General features: G+C 42.0%; 1 protein-coding gene across 1 annotated transcript; it reads left to right on the top strand.

The window, feature by feature from the left end:
* Positions 1–52: 52 nt before the first annotated feature.
* LOC137296405 (ankyrin repeat, SAM and basic leucine zipper domain-containing protein 1-like) lies at positions 53–22,406 on the top strand. Its single transcript, XM_067828203.1, has 12 exons — positions 53–193; positions 2,354–2,486; positions 3,724–3,846; positions 5,141–5,255; positions 12,043–12,154; positions 13,152–13,277; positions 13,606–13,763; positions 14,453–14,588; positions 14,950–15,065; positions 17,656–17,776; positions 20,603–20,707; positions 22,162–22,406. The coding sequence occupies exons 1-12, from the start codon at positions 53–55 to the stop codon at positions 22,351–22,353; spliced, it is 1,578 nt and encodes a 525-aa protein (XP_067684304.1). The 3' UTR covers positions 22,354–22,406.
* Positions 22,407–22,552: the final 146 nt, after the last annotated feature.

Genomic DNA, 22,552 nt, shown 5'->3' with positions numbered 1-22,552 from the left:
TTTAATAAATGGGCTTCTTGAATAATATTTGCTCCGTTCCTGTACTTTAAAGATGGCGTTGTTCAGTGCTGCAGGAGAAGAAGATGACTTCGATGAAGATGATTTCATGCTAGGAAATGAAGACGTGCAGTTTGATGAAAAGCCAAGGCTCCTTGGACCAGTCGAAAAGGGACCCACAAGTAATACGAATCGAGTAAGTGAAGTTGATGACAATATTCTGATATACGTAATGTCGTTATCTTATCATCAACTGATAGGATCAGTGAGTGAGTGAGTTTTGTTTTATGCCGTACTCAGCAATATTCCAGCTATATGTCGGCGGTCTGTAAATAATCGAGTCTGGACCAAACAACCCAGTGATCAACAACATGAGCATCGATCTGCGTAATTTTGAACCGATGACATGTGGCAACCAAGTCAGCAAGCCACGGGAACCCAATATCGCAAATTCGAAAATCAAACCAAAACACCTCTGGGGTGAACGTTATCCCGCACTCGCAACCTTTCGAGCAATCTCATTGGTCCGCTGAACGTAAGTAAATTTGGGCTAGAGTGCAGTTTACCGGGCGCGCGACCCGGGACTGCTGAGCGCTCGCTAATGAGCGCGCTATAGTGATAGCACGATGTAGAGCTACTGAACTGTCTCACTTTACCGCGCTGATGTATACTTAGGGTTAGGGACCCCCTTCTAGATCCTTAGGGTTAGGGACCCCCCTTCTAGATGCTTAGGGTTAGGGACCCCCCCTTCTAGATCCTTAGGCTTAGGGACCCCCCTTCTAGATCCTTAGGGTTAGGGACCCCCCTTCTAGATCCTTAGGGTTAGGGACCCCCCCTTCTAGATCCTCAGGGTTAGTGAGTAAAGGTTAGGGTTGGCTTACCTTAGATGCGATTACATCCATATATCCATCCATGAATCGAAAGTCAAACGATAAACGTCATCATATATCATAGCTTCGCTGGATTGGCTGCACAACATCTTGAAAACAATGCCTAGGTGTGGCTTCTCGCTTTGATGAATGGGTAGGCGGGGCCTAGCTCTGCGCATGCGCAGTAAATGAAAACAAACTATAATAGTTTGTTTTCATTCACGGCGCATGCGCAGAGCTAGTGGGGTAATGACCCATTAAACGAGCACTAGCTAACTGTGATCGCACCGGTGGTCCCGAGGTAGCGTGTCCGCTAATTAGACTAATTAGCGCCAGTTGGAATCCCACGACCCCTGCTGAGAGCGTTCGAGCCCCGCCAGCACAACCAAAAAAAATCGGAAAAAGCGCGCCCAGTAAAGTGCACTACTCCCTAAATTTGATTTTCGAATTTGAGGACATATTAAAGTTAGTAAAATGGGTGTTATGTCGTGGAAATCAGGCAGGATGTATGGGGACAAGTACAATTGAGAGGTATGTGTGCATAGTTTTGAATGTCACCGAATTCTTAGCTTACATTTCAGCTTGAAATCGGAACAAGTCAATGTCTGCGCGACAATCCAATATGGCAGCTGCTGCTCCTTTACTCTATTAATATATATGACATGAGTGTATATCTATGGTCAATGTTTAACCTACAGTGCGGTATCGGGTTCCTGTGCAGCAAGCCTGACCACCCGATCCCGTTAGTCGCCTCTTACGACAAGCACAGTCCCCTTGTATGGCAAGCATGGGTTGCTGAAGGCCTTTTCTTCCAGGGGCCTTCACGGGTCCTGATATTATCATAATTATGGGGATAACAACATGAACGCTTTTTACGAGGTTTCTTATGGAGCCTTCCGACAGTTACATGAAATGTCAGTTCTACCATAGTTGTGATCGCTATCTCTATTCGTGGTAAAGTCTAAAGTCGATGACGATCTATTCGTTGATAATTTACCCCAGGAAATCCCAAAGTAACTTGGGTGCTATAAAATTTGACAGTGCAACAGTCATAACAATCCGATTCATGGAATGTGTTTGATGGCAGTGCTTTGTGTCTATTATGATATGGCTATGAAATAATAACACCTTGTGCTCAAAAGTGCCCCAGACAGCTTTATAAGTTCGTTTTGGCTGTGTGGAAATAATATAAATAGGTATTAAAATATCAAAATAGTGATATTTGTTTTCAAAAATTAAAACTGTGATGTCAGATTTAATTTTTGATGAATCAAACCGAATCATTGGAGCCCTGATAATCAGTATGATGATTATTGAATGTATCATGAAATGTTCTGGGCTGAATTCTTAAGTCACTAAAGTCTTAAATCTGTAAAGATTTGAGAAGAATGCTCCTTCAAACTGATAAATGTTTAGGTTCAAGTAAATCCATTTATCATGCCAGTAAATTTCAATACATTAACAAAGACCCAATTTTTCACATCCAGAGGCACCTTCAAAATGGGTTTGGTGTCCCCCTTTCTTCACATATGCCGAAGAAGGACATGCGATCGAAGGATGACTTCCAGGCAGCAGCCATGAGGGGCCACACTGATGTAGTAGAACAGTGTCTGCAACAGGGTTAGTGAATGCTGAACAGCCATGAAAATAATGTCAGGCTCTAATAAAGTATTTCCATGTGTGATTATTTGTACTCTCAAGTACACATGAGTACAGGTTACAATGGGTTCCTATCAACCTAGTTGTAGTATGATCACACAATGCCATTACACTTTCTAGTACTTTTTTTTTAAAGTTGAGTCCCATCTGGGATTCGAACACAAGCTCTGTTACTGGTTGTAGTAGATCAGATGACTTGTTTAACAGCATGCATTGTTGTATATATTATCACTTACTGGATTTTCAGATCCAGACTCATGTAATGTCGTTCAGCAGCATTTAGAACTTGTTGTTGATGACCAAGATATTTTATAAATTTAAGCTTCTTTATTCTTTCCACATAATGTTTCCACTTCGCCTGAAAAAGGGATCTGTAATGATCCTTAAACTTTTAAAGGATTAATTCATAAAATATCTTGGCCAGACTCATGTGGTTATAGGCAATTGTAAACCAAAAGTCACTGTGTTCTGTAATCTGATTGGCTGAAAAACATGATCAAATGGTATTAGATTCCCGGAAACTGCAAGACTATTTACTGCGTACTGATACGTAGAAACCTCGCAAACAATTGTTTTGTTACGTCATCAACAGTGGTGACGTCATTCAAATCATATTGTGACGTAAAGTTAGAATGACGTCACAAATGAGCAACTCCACATCGGAACCAGCTAAAACGGCCAGCTGATGACACTTCACTGCTGTACTCGTTCTCGATGTAAACGAGTGCAAACAGTAAAACCCTTTAGTTTACTTTTGTGTTTACAATGTCGATAAACATCATGTGTTGGCCAATTTCCGGGTGTTATTGAGTATTTGAAGCACGGGAATATTTCATTTGAAACCTCTGACTGACGCCGTCGGTTCCAAATGCATTCCCGTGCTTCAAATACTCAATGACACCCGGAAATTGGCCACCACATGATGTTTATCTCCTAAATGTCATATGGCTGAAATATTGCTGAATGTGACATTATGCTACAAATAAATTCATGTATGCAAGTTGTATACAGACGTTTCAGCAAACATAAACTTTGAACTTCCTGGCTGATATTTGCATCACTTGGGACTTTCCTTCATCATTACGCTGGCAGTCAGTGATATATATGACTAAAATACTGAACCAAATCCTGTATGTAGTGTTTTGTCAATTTCAAGTTGATATTCATTCTGTTGTCTTTTCTTGTGATAATGTTTCAGGAATGAACGTAGATGAAATATTGAAATGTGGGTGGACTGCCCTCATGTATGCTGCCAATTCAGCCAATCCCAAACTTGTGAGATTACTGCTAGACAAAGGAGCCGATCCAAACTTTGATAAAGGTACATTTCTTTTCCAGTAGCATTGCTGAACTATTGAAATGTTCATTTTTTATCTGGATATCAAACAAGTCTGTGAAGACCGTCTTCATGACTCACAGCAGACTGTTTAAGAATCATAAGCACTAGACAAGCCTTGTTTATCTTTAAGTCTGCATGAAAAGACCATGTTTTTGACTTCATTGTTTGTATGATGTCTGTGTATGTATGAACATGTGAAAACATAAAAAACATGTGAGATGTATCTTGTCAAAAACGTTTAGCTGTAGCCACAAAAGATCGTCTGTTCATGAACTGAGTTTTTCTGCTTGGCAACTTGTGTCCAGAGTTGTCTCCTTACTTCTGCCCCTGCACGCTTTGTGCAAAGCAGAGGATACATTAGAGTCAATCCTTCCGTTACACATACAAATTGGAATATCCTTTGCCTAGATTCATTTTATATCTGGTACCTTGGTTCATCATAGTATGAAAAAGGTCTCAGTCAGGTTTGGTGACCTTGACTATCATTTCATGGTCACAAGGGAACTTAAATGTTTTACCCTTGTCGGTGACCTATTTCAAGAACCATTCACTCGATTTTCTTCATATGTGACACCACACTTCATCTAGGAACGCGGGAGAGTCCATCGATTTTGGTGATCATCATGTAATTTTCAAGCTCACATTGTCACTTTGAAGATTTCAGCATCTTGACATGCATGTTGTGCATGTCAGCCAGATACATCAAGAACCATTCACTGGAATTTCTGTATATTTGACACCAAGTTTCGTCTAGTCAAGGTTTAGGGCACAGTTGAGTTTGGAGACCTTGACATAATTTTCAAGGTCATGGTGACACTTAAAAGATTTAAGCATATTCACCTGCATGTTAAGATTGTCAGCAAGAAATCTCAAGTACAGGTTCACTGGATTTTCTTCAAAGACTTTCAAGACTTCTCTTGAATGTATCTTTATAAGTAATTTGTTTATTACTATTTTTGCACATTTCATACACCATGGCATTCATGTCAAGGTCAAACTGAGTCTCAGATTTATTTGTGTGTTCAAACAACTACACAGCAAGACATCAAAAGAAGTTGACTGGTCATATTTTTGTTGACATTTAACCCCATCTTAAACTATAATCTACACTTTCATTACTTTTTAAGTTTGATTTGATAAGATGCTACGAGGGATTATGTTGCCATAGTGACAACACTTTATACAGTTGTTATCATATTGCTATAGAAAAATTATGCATTTAGCAGCACTAACAAAACAAGCAAACAATGCTGTACATGACATGGTTATTTTTCAGATTTCTACACTGTGTTAATGTCTGCCTGTTCATCTAATCGAGAGGTCAATGGCTCCATCCTGGAGTGTGTGCAGATTCTTGTTGAAGCAGGGGCCGACGTCAATGTCAGAGACAGGTATAGAGTTGTCTCCCTTCCTGAAATCACTCTCACTATTATACCCAAATAATATTCTTAAAAGCACAACAGAATATTGAGGATATTGTTTTCACATGCTTGTTCATCTCATCATCTTGGGAATATTTACGTTTTTGATTAACTGTTCCTTTTATTACCCTCTGTAATTTTTTCACATGAAAGAATTGGAGATAAGTGCAGTCCCCAATATCTCACAATACATGCTGTGAAAGTGATTACTAGGAACAGTAGGTGCAAACCCATGGGAGATAACTCTCTTTATATTCTTATCTGGTAAATAGTTAAGCAGGGGCTCCTTTCATGAAGCAACCTTTCCTAAGGCTAACCCTAACCCCCATTCTTTAAAGGTCACATGCAATACAAAACACAACTTTGCAGATTCTGATAACTTTCAGTATGGACTTGAAAAATGTCTGAGAACAAGAGATGTTTCTTGTGATTGTGATCATCTTGGGCCTGCACAGTGACAGAAATGCAATGGTTCCATGCTTTCAGATTTCAAGAAAGTGTAGCATTAGAAATACTAATTTCATTGCTAAAAATTGTTCAGTTTGAAAACTGAAATGTTTTAAAACATATCTTCATAGAAAATTATGTTGTATGTGTGTTGAAAACAAATTGCATCCATTTTTCTCGGATGACTGGATTGGGCAGAAACTGGTGCAAACTCATGTTGTTAGTTTCAAGTTCTGCTTTGTACTTTCACAAACAGCAATTTCTAGTTCACCAGTTCAGTATTTGTTGAGAAATCCAGAGAACATGTATTTACAAAGTCTAAAATCTCTATGTACATTATTTATGGATAATTTCTTCTATTGTATATGACACAACGTTTCACTATGGATTCTTATGCCGTTGTCACTTTTGCTTGACAACGGTATATGAATCCATGTCGAAAAAGGTTGTTATCCATGAAAAAACGTTACTTTCTTATTGCGCACCATACTTCTAAAACGCCATTCAAACAGATCATCTCTATATACACACAATAAGATCTCAGCACATCGGCAAATGTAAAGGCCAATGAAAAGTCTTTTTTACATTTAGTGCATGCCTGCCCACTCTAACTGGGTTCAGTCTTCCAGGTGCTTCGTTTCGACTGCAGTAAACCCAAGTACAAAGTATTGCACTTTTGATTTGAGATTGTATGCTTGTAATTTTGTTCATTTCTTTTTTCACAATCACCAGTGTAAATTAGATGTCATAAATGAGTGCTAATTGTGATTTAGTTATGTTTGCTTTTAGGGTTGCATGTGGCCTTTAACATTGCAGACATGTTGACTATTTGACCTTACAATCACTTCAGTGCTGTGTGGGAGGAGGCCCATCCTCGATATCTCCAGGGTATACATTCCAATAAGTCTCTACTATACCCTAGACTGCCGTTATGGCCGAGCTTGTCGGTGTTGAGAAAGGTAGCAGTCGCAACTGCGAAGGTTTGCAAAGGATTTTTTGGGAAATCATACAGACAATTCTTTTTCAGAAGAAGTCCTCTTTGGGGTACATATATAGCATTAAAATGTCCATTTTAAAATGCCTACGACAGTTGTAACAATATTGAATAAATATTTTACAAAACAAAAAACTCGTTTTGTCTTGTGAGACCACCCCTACAGGGCCCCTACCTGGGCCCCTTGACAGCCAAGAGCAGGTAACTCCCGCCGCGAACCTCGCACCTCACTTTTCATACTGTCGTCATACGAGACAGACGTCCAGCACAAAGACACAAGTACTGTCAAAGCTTACGGATAACTATGAGTGAGAAGACTTCTAACTCTGTATGTATGGTTCCTTTTTTATGCACGGGCGCTATTAGGAATTCATAGGTTAGACCTTTTCATTCATGAAATGTTGTAACTTTACGTGGTGTCCGCGTCTTTCAGCCATGTGGCTGACAAGATGGCGGTCAGCATGTTCCGCATGGTTAATGTTTCCAGCCTTGTTAATTAGAAAATTAGGCGTGGATTCTATTGCTATGGGGTGATTATGGATTTTTCCTTTGCTTGCAATTGGTATGTTTTAGTATAGTATCCTTTATGGCTTCTCTACTTAGGCGCATTGGGGGCTATTCATACTGTTCAGTATAATAGCTGCTATTTTTTTCAGATTAGATATCGCCTGTGCGTTTTATTTTTCTCTGTAAAAAGTATGTGTGCTTAGTGGATTTACGGACCTTGCTACTACATAGCTTGGTTCTGTTTTTTCCAGTTTAAAGGATGCTCAACATGCAGCGCCATGCTGCCTCCCCAAGATTCACACACGTCCTGCCTCAGGTGCCTAGCTGAAGACGCACATGACGACCAGGGGTGTGCTATTTGCCAGGGGTTTTCACCCAGGGCCATAAAGACTAGGCACGCAGACCTTATATTCTATCGGTCTCTGATTCAGGCGGGGGGTGACATTTGGGCCCAGGAGCCACCCTCAAAAAAAGCTAAAGGGGAGAAAAAGAAGGGTTCTTCGGCGGGGGGGAAATCTTCCAAATCAGCGAAGTGTACAGTCGCCCCCACCCCCGGCGGTGGCTTCCACTTCATCCAGTGCACCTCCGTCTCAACCATCACAACCCTTAACCCTTGATATGCTAACCAATCTTTTACAGCAGCAAATGGCTTCGGTCCACACACTCATTTCGGACGCGATGTCTGGTCTCCGTCAGGAGATCGGCGTCCGCTATTACTGGTCAAGGCGGCCATCGAGGTGGTTCCGAGGGGACAGGAACAAGAGGGGTTTTATTCCACTTATTTCCTAGTTCCCAAAAAGGACGGAGGGTTCAGACCTATTCTAAATCTAAAAGGTCTGAACAAATTGTTGCAGGTCCCTTCATTCAAGGTGGAGACACTGAGGTCGGTGATCTCATCTGTAGAAAGAGGCGATTGGTTTACGTCCATCGATCTCAAGGATGCATACCTGCACATTCCCATGCATCCCCAGTTCAGGAAGTACCTCCGGTTTTCCTTCGACGGGGTATGCTATCAGTTTCGGGTGCTTCCCTTCGGCATCGCTACGGCTCCGAGGGTGTTCACCAAGCTTATGCTAATCCCAGCGCAAGTGGCCAGGTCACAGGGCAGGTGTTGTCATCCGTACCTGGACGACTGGCTCCTTCGGGCACTTGCCGCTCACTTGAGTCGAGACGCGACGTTTGCAGTCATGTGTATTCTCACCAAGTTGGGTTGGATTATCAATCTACAGAAATCAGAACTCGTTCCCACACAGGATCTGATCTTCTTAGGCGCACGATTCGAGACAGCGCGAGGCTTGGTCTCCCTATCTCCGGATCGAATCTCCAAAGTTCAGAGAGTTGTTCTACAATTTCTCGAGTCCCCCTCGGCCACAGCTCGGACTTGGCTCCAGTTGCTAGGCAACATGGCGGCGACAGTGGACATCGTTTGGAGAGCGCTGTTGAGGATGCGGCCCATTCAGTACGCCTTGGCTCGGATGTGGTCTCATTCCCAGAGCTACGAGACAATGCTCCATGCTCCGGGGTGGTTACTTCCTCATTTACGGTGGTGGACAGTGGTAGGGAATCTATCCAGGGGACTGCCCCTGGACGCTCCCTTACCAGATCTCTCAATTCAGACAGACGCCTCCCTCACGGGGTGGGGGGGTGTACTGGGCAGTCAGTCAGTCTCGGGCCTGTGGTCGCAGAACGAGACGCACCTGCACATCAATGTGCTAGAATTGAGAGCTGTCCGGCTGGTGTTCTGACATTTTCGGGAGATGGTCAGCGGCTGTGTGGTGCGTCTAGAGATGGACAACCAGACGGCAATGACCTATATCCTGAAACAGGGCGGTACGGTGTCTCCTTCTCTCCTTCAGGAGGCGTGGCAGTTTCTACTCTGGTGCGACCAGTTCAACGTGCGGGTGTTTCCCGTGTATCTCCCGGGGGTGGACAATGTTCGAGCAGATGCGCTCTCTCGACGTGTTCTGGCTCCACACGAGTGGATGTTACATCGGGAGATATTCGAGACTATCTCCCGGTTGTTCGGGTCGTTCCAGGTGGATCTGTTTGCCTCTGGGGGGACGAACCAGATTCCGGTGTTTTGCTCTCGGATACCGGATCCGAGAGCCATCGCCCAGGACGCCTTCCAACTCGATTGGACGGACAGGGTATTGTGGGCGTTCCCACCTCTGCCACTGATTCCCAGGGTCCTCTCGCAGCTTGCCACCCAACCAGCTCGACTGTTAGTGCTTCTTGCCCCTCTTTGGTCGTCTCAAAGCTGGTTTCCGGTGTTACTCAGGTTTCTGGCACTGCCTCCTATCCTGTTACCCTTTTGACCGGACTTATTATCCCAGAACGGAGCGCCTTACCCGAATCCCAGGATTCAATGGGTGGCTTGGCCACTGTCAGGGATCGCCTCCAGACGAGCGGAATTCCTGCACCAGTTGCAGACACAATTCTGGCTTCGCGGAGGGATTCGACAAACGTTCAATATGAGAATAGATGGGCCTGTTATGCGCGCTGGTGTGTCGACAGGGGGATTCTTGATCCCTTTTCTTCAACTTTAGTTGAAGTTCTGGAATTTTTACAGTCCCGGCTAGAGAACGGCCTTGCCGCGTCTACTATCCGGGGCTATTCCACAGCTATTTCGGCTTTCCATATTCCTGTCAACGGTGCTCTCTTGGGGCAGCACCCTCTTATGCAGCGTTTTCTAGCAGGCGTGGATAGGATCCGTCCGACTATCCGGCGGATTAGTCCCCCGTGGGACTTGTCAATCGTTCTTGATTGGCTGTCCGGTCCTCTTTTTTACGAGCTATCGTCTCTTTCTCTCCAGCTGTTAACTTGGAAGGCTGCCTTTCTTGTGGCGGTAACATCCGGCAGGCGGGTTGGCGACATTCACCCTATGTCAGCAGATCCTGCTCTGACTGTCTTTCATAAAGACAGGGTCAGTATTAGGTTGCCGGATTCTTACCGTCCTAAGATCGCAGGCGCTTTTCATGTTACAGCACCTATCGAGCTACCTACGCTCATGCAGCCTCCCTCGTCCGGTACCTCTCTTCGACGTGCTCACGTCTTAGATGTCCGTAAAACTCTCAGAGCTTATATCAAACGAACTGCTGATATCCGGAAGAATAAACAGTTGTTTTGCTGTTATGGCGGGGGGAGAGCTGGTCTGCCGGCGAACAAGCAAACCATTTCTAGGTGGCTTGTCTCTGCCATTTGTATGGCTTACACCCATAAGGGGTTAACTATACCCCAAGGGCTGAAAGCTCATTCGGTTAGGGCAGTGGCTACATCACAAGCTTATGCAGCGGCACTGCCCATTGAGGAGATCTGCTCAGCGGCTATTTGGAGCCGGCCGAGCACGTTCATCCGACACTATCAGTTGGACAAACACTCGAGGGAGCGTGCTCGGTTTGGTCAGACAGTTCTCTCCAGTGGGCAGGGTCGTGACCCTCCCTAGCTGAATGAGCTAATGACATCGAGATCATGTGTATTTTACCTCTGGTGATGGGTCAGTAAATTCATTATGGTGGTGGATTTTATACTGGTGGTGGTTTTTGTATATATATTTATATATATATATATTACAAAAAAAAAAAAAAAAGTACCAAGAAGACGATGGCACTTTCTTATAGCGTCGATATACGCTACTGTTATTATGCACTGTTGTTCCCGGCACTGTTCGCTGGTTTGGGGAATGTACCATACAGTGTAGAGTTTAGGGCGTGGACTCATGTCCATCAGTCCTGAGCGCAGCCGTTCATTGGCTATACCCCACATTGGCCACGCCCCCACCTGATTGACATCAGCGGTCTCGGTGTTTGGGTAAGTGTTTCCTTTATCTCTCGCAGCTTCGGCAGTGTATGAGAGTGTGTGAAGGGTATATGTTAGCAGACAGAATGCCTCTCCCGACTCACGTTTGTTGGGAGTCTGTTTTATGCTATATATGTACCCCAAGGAGGACTTCTTCTGAAAAAGAATTATACAAACCTGTAGAGGTTATGAATTCTTTGAAGAATGTCCTCCTTGGGGTACGGCCACCCACCTCCCCACATTCTGTCTGACGAGTTCAGCATGAAAAGTGAGGTGCGAGGTTCTCGGCGGGAGTTACCTGCTCTTGGCTGTCAAGGGGCCCAGGTAGGGGCCCTGTAAGGGGTGGTCTCACAAGACAAAACGAGTTTTTTGTTTTGTAAAATATTTATTCAATATTGTTACAACTGTCGTAGGCATTTTAAAATGGACATTTTAATGCTATATATGTACCCCAAGGAGGACATTCTTCAAAGAATTCATAACCTCTACAGTTTTGTATAAATTTATAGGTCTGAAACTTTAAATACATATAAGCAAATACTCCTTTTACCTCTTTCAGAGAACCTCTACGTGGTTTGCGTTGCCAAGCTTAATCGGTTAGATGATTTAAAAAGCGAAAGTGAGTTGTGATTGGTTCACTCAACTTCTCAGAGTATACACCTGATTGGATAATAAGCCAGCCAAGGGAGGTAATAAAATTCTCGGGCAGAGCTGTACATGCATCCAGGATATAGTGGAGACTTGTCGGAACGTACACGCTGGAGATAACGATGATGAAGGAGGCCCAGCAAGCTAGAGTACATGACATGCTGAGACTCTGCAAGCTTTTTGTTATCATTGGGGGTGAAGTAAAGGGGTACACTTCTAATCCACACACTATACATCACATATTCAGTAGTTCATCAATACGCATAACAGTTATCAAATGGCAGTGAAGGGGTAGTTTCTGTGTTTTTGAAGTCTTGCAAATGCATCTAGGCAATGATCCCCTTAGGGCTTCTGTGATGCTTGCAGATATCACGTATCTCCACTGATGTGTGCTGCTCGGGAAGGTCATGTGACTATCATGGAGTACCTCATTGGTCAAGGGGCAGAGATGAATCGGCAGGACTCGCGGGGACTGACAGTGAGTGGTTTGAGATTTGTTCCAAGCTCAGGTGGTCGAGTCCACAAAGGTGCTACAATTTTCTGTTAGGAGTCCTGGTTGCTTCTATTACAATTCTATGTATTGTCAGCGCCAGACCTATGGGTTTTAGGTACAGTCAGGCCCTGCGGACATGGACATTTTGGTTACATCTGAAAATCATCCGGATAGCAAGTTGTCCGACTATTTTGAATTTACCAAGAAACACGTTCAGGAGAATGAACATGTATTCTTTTTGTCCAAACTGGCTGAGGGATTACTTTCATTAAATTTGTAAACCTCACACTTTGAGTTAAGGATGTTGACTAGCCATGCTCAAGTCTTGACAACAGAATCCTGACAATGTATCTCTGTTAGATACATTTATCACTAACAAGACATGTGATTGCATTTCCTGGCTGCCAAATCATGCTGCTTGGGGTATATGTTGACAAGTAATTAACAAGGACACATATCAAAAGATTTCCAAGTGGTAGCACTGAACACAATAATCAGTTGTCCAGAAAGCATGAACTCACACATGTACACCTTCCTATCAGTGAGTAACACAAGAGTAAGCCTTCCGGGTAATTGGGTCAACTCTGAATGGAAATTATAGGGAAAGAACTCATCGTCCGGGTCAGAAATTGCAGTCCGAGTATGTGAGTGCATTTAAAGAAACATTATGTTTTACTAAAAACCTGTGTATGCTTTCCTGTCAGTAAGTAACACAAGAGTAAGCCTTCCGGGTAATTGGGTCAACTCTCAATAGAAATTATAGGGAAAAAAATCATCGTTCGGGTCAGGAAGTGCAGTCCGAGTATGTGAGTGCATTTAAAGAAAAGTTTTGTTTTGCTGAAAACTTGTGTGGAAGGAAAATACTGGGCTCGACTGTACACCGTGAATGTGTACTCCACTTTGTCCTTCCACTTTAAACTAAAGCCCTGTGATGTGACTGGAAAACTGTGATGTGATGTGACTGTGTTATTCTGCCCTCCAGGCCTTGTCGTGGGCCGCTTCCAAGGGGCATATGAAGGCTGTGAAGCTCCTGTTGGACAAGGGAGCTGACCGCAATCTCAAACACTCCGATGGTCAGAAGGCAGTGGACATTGCATTGAATGATGAGGTAATCAAGCTATAGAGAATTCACCCAATCGTCACTTGGTAAAAAACAACTTTCATAAAATTTTAAAATTCTGAGACTTTTTGAGTTTTGTTATATTTGATATACAAGTGAGTGTGAGTGAATTAGTTTTACATCACACTCAGCAATATTCTAGTTACATGGCAGCAGTCTGTATTTAATTGAGTCTGGAACAGACAATCCAGTGATCAACAGCATAAACTTTCATGTACACCGTTAGTCGCCAAGTTACTGAAGATCAATTCTAACCAGGATCTTCAGATACCTTTGGATATCACCTGACGCTCGCTAAATGCATGTTGTATTCCAGATGGTCTGTTTAATAGAAGGCAAGCCCTATGAGAAGCCAGTCCCAAGGCCAGTTGTAATGAATGGGCACCCCATGTCAAGTGGAGAACAACCGGCTGTAGTACAGAAACAGAGGGTGAAGCCACCCCCACCTGAAGGAGACTTAATCCCCGTAGACAAGTCAGTAAATCTAATATATTATGAATAATCATGTCGTTGTCATAGCAACTCTGTCTAGTTAAGCAGAAGCACCGCCCAGATACTAGAATGAGTATGTGTTCAGAGGTAACCTTGTGGTCAAAGCGTTCGCTCATCACGCTAAAGACTCAGGTTCGATTCCCCAGGTGGGTACAGTGTGCAGAGATGCCAATCACTGGAAGATTAACTCCAAGTTTCAGTTACAAAATCCACACTCTGATTTGTCAGACTCAGATTTTTTAGAACATAAATATGTTCAGGGCTCAGGAATTGCTTTTAGCAAGGTATGACTCCGCTTTCTTTCAATTCAGGTTTGGCATCCCTGCAGTGTGTGAAGCCCATTTCTGGTGTCCCCTGTCATGATATTGCTGAAATGTTGCTAAAAACGATGTAAAACCATGCTCACTCACTTACTTAGGAGTGATGGCACAGTTGGGAAAAAGACATCTGTCATGAGAGGTCCCTTGGGTAATGCTAGATTGATATATTACTGCACATGATATTATGAAATACTGAACCTCATTCTACAAAGATATGTTTTATATCATTGTTTTACATGTTGGTAATAGTGTTACTGTTTCCGGCTGACCAATGTTAGTGTCATGTTACAACGGCAGCACTGAGAGACAGATTCCACAGATATAGTGTTTGACCTGTTGCCATGGTTACAGCCCTGTTGATGAGCGGTATGGAGAGCTGGAGGTGTTCCTGTATGGCCTGGAGGTTGGACACCTCATTCCTCTCTTTAAAGATCAGCATGTTGATTTTTTCAACTTTCTTCGTTTCAACGAACAAGATTTGATAAATGTGAGTAAATCTGATATGATTGTATGCAAAACTAACAGTCTGTAGATAGTTGGTAAGGAATAACTGGGTGTCCAACATGAAAAGTGATGTCCACCGGTAGTCACTGTGAACCACCAAATGTCTGTAAGCTTGTACTATTTACCACACTACACTTTTATTGCAAAAATTGTATTGATGCCATGGTGGTATGGAACTTCTGTTGATAACTGATTTTTGGTTTGAATGAGAAAAAAAGAACTAGAAAGATAACAGTAACACTACCATGTCATCCTACCTGGTACCGATTTACTGCTGGGTGAACATTGGCATGTTACAAAGTCATCACTTGTTCCTCATGTCCTGTGTCTACCTCCCTCCACAGATGGGGATCATGCAGATCGGAATACGCAAGAAGCTGCTGGATGCGATCGAGGTGGTCCACAAGAAGGAGTGGGACACCTCTAGCCTCATCTCTGTACAGTATAACAAACACATTGGGTGAGCACAACACAGACATGCACACCCTTGGGGTTGGTTCCATAATCCCACTCACCAGCTTTGTGTATTTCATATGTGGGGCACACATTGTATCTCAGTTGCTGTAGCCCTGTTTGGATACATGCTTACTAATGGACTGAAAGAGACCCGACTCTGTATTTGGATTCACAAATTGAGTAAAAAGACTGACTGGGTTATGTGTTTACAAATAGTTACTTGTGCTGCAACTTGTTAGGTGAGCTAGGCCTGAAAACAACCCTTTTTGCTGTTAATGAGGTGAAGCTTCCCATTGTTGCCAGAAATTCTTAAATGATTAATCATCCCTTGTGCATGTAAACAGTCAGGGGCAGATAACTCTAGATTCCACTCTCTACTGCAGTTGAAACTTTGTCAAAACACCACTTTATATTTATTAAAAGTGGTTGATATATTTGATCCACTCATGGTTACTACTAACATTTTACAACAATTTCTGCTGTCACTTATATTATTTATGACTAGCAGTACATATAACGTTAACATGGACGAACGTTACCCCCACAGTTTACTGCATTTGCCATGCTAGTATCCCCTGTTCAGAGTTTGAATCCCTGATATGCCCTCGATGTGTCCACAGTTTTACCAACAGAGCATGCTAAGATGTAGCTGAATCACTGTTGCTTATTCCATTTGTGTGCCAAAGTGTAATCACTGCTTAGTAAACACAGTACGTTAAACTCTTGCAATGGGGGGGCACAGTTGTGCAGAGTTACTTCCCTTAGTGTTGCCAGGAAACTATAATCATGGGTTTTGGATAATGTTTGTATGCTGTCAGTACGTCAGAGATGGTAAGGGAACTCACATAATTTGTGGCTATGGCGAAATGATGATGAACGGAGGAGGTGACCATTTTGTTGCTGGGGAGGCAGTTGCCATCAATTTCATACACATTTACTAGAGTGGGGTCAGCACTTTTTGACATGGAAACATTACAACAGTATGTGGAAAAATTATGGAAAGGCTGTGGGGTAATTGATTTTGTACATGGCATTCGTGGCAGGGTCACTTACTTTGCACATAAATTTTAGGGGGATGTCATTCACATTGTACATGCTTCACCCCCAAGCCATAGATTATAAACTGTCCCTAAACATCCCAACCATGCATCCCTTAGGCTTTCTTCCTACATCAACCCATGAAGGTCCAGCTCAATATATTGACCTTCAGTAACCCATGCTTCTCGTAAGACTAATGTGATCAGGTGGTCAGGCTAGCTGACTTTGTTGACACATGTCATCATTTCTCAATTGTACAGATCGATGCTCATGCTGGTGATCACTTGTATTTCTGGCTGAGACTGAAATATTTACAGACCGCTGCCATATAGCTGGAATATTACTGTGTGTGGCATAAACCTAAACTCACTCAATTCTTCATATAAAAAGCTGACACAGACATACAGCTCAATCCAAACTCACTCACTCACTCACTCACTCACTCACTCACTCACTCACTCACTCACTCACTCACTCTTTAAGTGTAAAAAGTAACCTTCATTTGTATGGTTTTAGGGAAACATCAGTCAACCACATATGTCTATAACAGACGACAGTGGGTACATTGACCACATCTTAACTGCAGAGTTCTCTCCCTTAGCTCTCCTCACTTTATGTGATGACTATGTGTATTCATTTTGTGTGGAATTTCCTCAGTTTGTGTTCTTTGGAACGAGTATAAATATGATCTTCTGAATGTTTACCTTGGAAACAGGACAGATTCTACTGACAGAACCAGTCACTGTTTTTTCTCACTATACCACTTATAGGCTTGCATTACTCCATGCTTGTGATGATTTCGGGCAAAGTAACACAAAAACTGTGGTACATGTGACATAACAAGTATCTCAACATCTCTACCTATTGTAGCTGTGACAGTACCGAAATAGCATGGAAGGATGCTCACTATATCAACCACTGGTTTATCTTGAGTTCAGTACACATCCAACACATGCTCATTGCAACTACTGTAGTCATAAACATTATGATGTCATATGTATAGCTGTATTTCACTGATGTAATAATGTCATACAATATTATACTGCAGAATTTTCCACAAGTGAGTAATAATATAGGTTGTCATGCGAGTGTGTTTTGGGATGGTTAGTGTCTTAATAACCAAGTAAGCAAGCCTGACTGCCTGATGCTCTTAGTTAACTCTTATGAGGGGCATGGGGTGCTGAAGACCATTTCCATCCCAGAGGTCTTCAGAGGCCACACAGATATGGTTACATTACATGATGAAAAGCTCTTTGTCCAGATTCATGTTGACTGTGATAGTCCATGCTTGTATTAAGAGGACTATAAACAGGATTAAGTAGTCAGACTCCTGTCTGTTTTTATCATCTTACTTCATTTGGGTTGCCGCCATAAAGCTGGATTATTGCTGAGTGTGGCGTAAAACTAAACTCACACACTCATTTGGGTTGATTGTTGATCATGATATCAGTCACTGGTTGGTGTGATCCAAACTCCACTATTTACAATCAACATGATATGGCTGGAACAGTGTTTACTGTGGAACAGACATATTAACATCCATGTGTGTGTTTCAGTTGCCCAGATGCCATGGCTATGGTGGCCAACATCTCCAAGCACCTGCGTTACATCGGCAGCACAGTGGTATATGTGCGAGAACAGATCAGAGCCCACCCACAGATACTCAATGATGCCCGGGTAAGTCATTGACTGTTGTCCTAATTATACTACCTCATTGACACTATCTCATAAGTGCTGGCCCAGTATTGTCTCTCCAAATATGCCAAGGTAGGCTCCATTTCGCTTCCGCAATAATGCCAAATTAGTCCCATGTTGTTACCCCTATGATGCCAAGGTAGATCCTGTATTGGTTTACCAAAGATGGTATTGTAGATCCTATGTTGCTTCTCCATAGATGCTATGGTAGCTCCTATATTGCTTCTCCAAAGATGCCAAGGTAGATCCTATGTTGCTTCTCCAAAGATGCAAAGGTAGATCCTATATTGCTTCTCCAAAGATGCCAAGGTATATCATCTATTGCTTCTCCAAAGATGACACATAGATCCTATCTTGCTTCTCCAGAGATGCTATGATAGCTCCTATATTGCTTCTCCAGAGATGCCAAGGTAGATCCTATGTTGCTTCTCCAGAGATGCCAAGTTAGACCCTCTATTGCTTCTCCAAAGATGCCAAGGTAGATCCTATGTTGCTTCTCCATAGATGCTATGATAGCTCTTATATTGCTTCTCCAGAGATGCCAAAGTAGATCCTATGTTGTTTCTCCAGATATGCAAAGGTAGATCCTATATTGCTTCTCCAAAGATGCCAATGTAGATCATCTATTGCTTCTCGAAAGATGCCAAGGTAGATCCTATGTTGCTTCTCCAAAGATGCCAAGGTAGATCCTCTATTTCTTCTCCAAAGATGCCAAGGTAGATCCTCTATTACGTCTCCAAAGATGCTAAGGTAGATCCTATATTGCCTCTGCAAAGATGCCAAGGAAGACCCTCTATTGCTTCTCCAAAGATGCCAAGGTAGATCCAGTGTTGCCTCTTCAAACATGCCAAGGTAGATCCTCTATTGCTTCTCCAAAGATGCAAAGGTAGATCCTATATTGCTTCTCAAGAGATGCTAAAGTAGATCCTATGTTGCCTCTCCAGAGATGCTAATGTAGATCCTATGTTACCTCTCCAGAGATGCCAAAGTAGATCCTATGTTGCCTCTCCAGAGATGCTAAAGTAGATCCTATATTGCTTCTCAAGAGATGCTAAAGTAGATCCTATATTGCTTCTCCAGAGATGCTAAAGCAGATCCTATATTGCCTCTCCAGAGATGCTAAGGTAGATCCTATGTTGCTTCTCCAAAGATGCCAAGGTAGACCCTCTATTGCTTCTCCAAAGATGCCAAGGTAGATCCTGTGTTGCTTCTCCAAAGGTGCCAAGGTAGATCCTATATTGCCTCTCCAAAGATGCCAAGGTAGATCCTCTATTGCTTCTCCAAAGATGCAAAGGTAGATCCTTTATTGCTTCCCCAAAGATGCCAAAGTAGATCCTATATTGCTTCTCCAAAGATGCCAAAGTAGATCCTTTATTGCTTCTCCAGAGATGCTAAAGTAGATCCCATATTGCCTCTCCAGAGATGCTAAAGTAGATCCTATGTTGCTTCTCAAGAGATGCTAAGGTAGATCCTATGTTGCTTCTCCAAATATGCCAGTGTAGGTTCTATGCTATGGTGCTGAGGTAGATCCTGTATTGCTTCTCCAAAGATGCCAAGTTAGACCCTCTATTGCTTCTCCAAAGATGCCAAGGTAGATCCTATGTTGCTTCTCTAAAGTTGCCAAGGTAGGTCCTATATTGCCTCTCCAAAGATGCCAAGGTAGATCCTATGTTGCTTCTCTAAAGGTGCCAAGGTAGGTCCTATATTGCTTCTCCAGAAATGCCAAGGTAGATCCTATATTGTTTATCCAGAGATGCTAAAGTAGATCCTATATTGCTTCTCCAAATATGCCAGTGTAGGTTCTATGCTGCTATCCTATGATGCCCGGACAGGCGAGGTATGTTGCTTCTCCAAACATACCAAGGTAGATCCTATGCTGCTTCCCCATGTCTAATCTGGCTATCTCAGTGGTAACTTGTAACAAGACACAAGGAAGGTATTAAGTTTTTTATCATACAGGATTATGCTGGATCTGTGTGGTGGTGTCACAGCTTTGAACATGTTTGCTATAGGTTAAATGTTGCCCATTCAAGACAACTTTTGTTTGTGTCTCAACAGTCATCAAGGCCACTTTTGTTTGTGTCACATCTGTCTGCAAGACAACCTTCCTTCGTGTCACAATGGTCATCAAGACAATTTATTTTTGTGTCATAGTTGTCAGGAAGACAACCTTTGTGTCACAATGGTCATCAAGACAATTTATGTTTGTGTCATAGTTGTCAGCAAGACAACTTTTGTTTGTGTCACAACTGTCATCAAGACAACTTTGGGAATTTTTGCAGTGTTTCTGAAGGTCAAGTTTGGTTAAATGTGACTTTTAATTAAGGATTTGGAAATTCAAGATAGTTTTTGTATGTGTTACGGTTTGAAGGCTTTTTGCCATACTCATAACAAAGTCACTAAAAACAGAGTTGTGGATCTCTGAAGATCACGGTGAAACATGGACACTTGATCTAACTTCTGAAACAGGTGGTTTCAAGCCCTCTCCCAAATTAAACATCTTTCTTATGCCATTTTGTGAGTATTACAACCTCAGCCGCTTCAGCAATACCTTTCTACTTAGGTCTTGTGGGAGTAAAATTCACTCACATGAGAACATGTGTTTTCTGTCACAGCTGTGAGATGTTTTGCTATAATGTTTTCAGTCTGTCCACTTAGATCCGCGACAGGCAAGACATTATCCTACCTTCAGTGTGTGATCTACCTGTGTTTTTTGTCAGGGTAAGGGCTGTGGGATGTTTTGCTTTCTGTAGCTTGTTAACTGTGTGATAGACAGGTGCTTATTTCTGTGCTGTATTTCTCTCCCAGGATGGCACCGGGCCAAGGCAGCTTCACAAGCATACACAAGATGCCTCGAAAAATCTTGACGCCTTGGCAAAGGAAATTAGTCGATTACACAGTTGCCTAAATGTGGTATGAAGACAATTTATTATTCTTTTTAATGTCATTTGTGATATTTCCATTCCATATTGTTGTAGAGTCATTCTCTATGAATCTGTTCACGTTAGGAGGTTGAGGTTTATCATATTAATATTGAAGGTTTTTGCAGTTGGAAAAATTATGTTTATTTTCATTACAGTAATGATTAAGTGTTGGATGTTAGGTGTTATCCTTAATTTGCTACATCCAGATAAGCAGCATGTATTTTTAGATGCCTATGACTATCAGTTGTTGAAAATGAATCTTTGGTTTGAAAAGTGAAGTATGTGTTGGAGATAAGTAATCAGCCTGTGATGCAGTTGGACTTTCAATATAAGCAGTGTTCAGAATATTTTGATATTATCAAGAGCAATAGACTAGACATATCTGTGTTTATTAACACAAGGGGTTGGGAGTTTATACAATGATGTGGCGTCTGTCAGTCTTTGTCCATAATCTATCACTCATCAAACTGTGGTGCAACTTTTGGAATTACTGAAATAATTTTGTTGTGAGTACACATCTATACACAATTATAACTGTTATGTCATTCTTGTTAAACAAATTGATTTGAAATGCATTGATATGGAAATATAAGCATTATGGATTAATGGATCAAAATAACTGGTAGACAGATCACAATAATCCACGGGTCAAGGTCATTAGTAAACCTATTACATGTCAGAAGGTCAAGGTTACTTAGCATTTGCTCAAATGTATTACATCCTGCTTCCTTATGATAACTGATTATTGGTCATTCGGACAGATGATCATGTTGAGCAAAGCACAGTTTGATGTAGTGTAATCAGATTTGGAATTTGGGGAGTCTTATTGGTTGTGCCACCATTTAAATTAGGGTGATTCATTAGGATGAGAGTTTTTTGGAGTTACATATCGTGAAACAGTTTCTTTGTAACACTTTGTCACAAGACATTGTCTATGTCCACAATTTATGCTCACCAGTAGAGTGTCATAAAGGTCACATTTTTGCATCTGAAGATGTACATTGACATGGTTTCGGGGATGGATCATTCTCCTGTTGGAAGAGAATGGGGATGTATAGACTCTACACAATGTGTTCACAGAAATTTCAAACTGCATTGAGATTCCTATGCAAAGAATTTTATCATATGCACTGTTTCTTTTGGTGCCTAGTTATGTTTACTGAACACAAACACACAAAAAATCATATCATAAAATCATACAGTTTCTTTTGTCAGGGAGTATACTTTAGAAAACAAAATGCAATTGCATATAACTGAAGAATAAAGTAGATATCCACATGTCAGTACAATACACCAGGCACCTGTTTTATTTATTGAATGACTTTTATGTTGATAATTTTACTGTAAAACCTGCCAGTAATAAAAATTTCACAGTGTCATGTATATATCATGTGGTAAGAATATTTGTGTAGATTGTGCAGATGATTATTTTGCGTATTACAGGAAATGAAACGATTGAATCTGGATCCTCCTGATCTGGTAGTTACTTCATCCAAAGCCCGGTCAAAGTGCAGGTCACGTGTCAGGCGACTCCTGTCTGTGTCAGTGGTGGCAACGGTGGTTGCGCTCGTATGGTGGAAGCGGGACGTCGTGGTGGAGCAGGCAACGTCACTGTTTATCAAGACATCAGAATAATGGAGGAAAACAGATAGTCTTCACAGTGGTATTTAATATAACCTATTCATGAAAGTCTTTGGGTACACTCTTTTAACCTATTCATGAATGTCATGGGTATACTGTATAGCCTATTCATGAAGGTCTTGGGTATACTTTATAACCTATTCATGATATTCATAAAGGTCTTTGTGTACATCCCTTTATCCTATTCATGTAG

The sequence above is a fragment of the Haliotis asinina genome, chromosome 9 (genome assembly GCF_037392515.1).
Source record: "Haliotis asinina isolate JCU_RB_2024 chromosome 9, JCU_Hal_asi_v2, whole genome shotgun sequence".
NCBI classification, from domain to species: Eukaryota; Metazoa; Mollusca; class Gastropoda; order Lepetellida; family Haliotidae; genus Haliotis; species Haliotis asinina.
Note: the sequence above shows the minus strand (reverse complement) of the source record. Positions and strands in the feature narration are given on the sequence as shown.

What these genes read in the sequence shown, in the direction of transcription:
- LOC137296405 (XM_067828203.1), top strand. Translation starts at nt 53, where the DNA reads ATGGCGTTGTTCAGTGCTGCAGGAGAAGAAGATGACTTCGATGAAGAT. An exon ending in AGAACAGTGTCTGCAACAGG is followed by an intron (nt 2,487 to 3,723) that starts GTTAGTGAATGC and finishes ATAATGTTTCAG; the next exon opens with GAATGAACGTAGATGAAATA. An exon ending in GACGTCAATGTCAGAGACAG is followed by an intron (nt 5,256 to 12,042) that starts GTATAGAGTTGT and finishes TGATGCTTGCAG; the next exon opens with ATATCACGTATCTCCACTGA.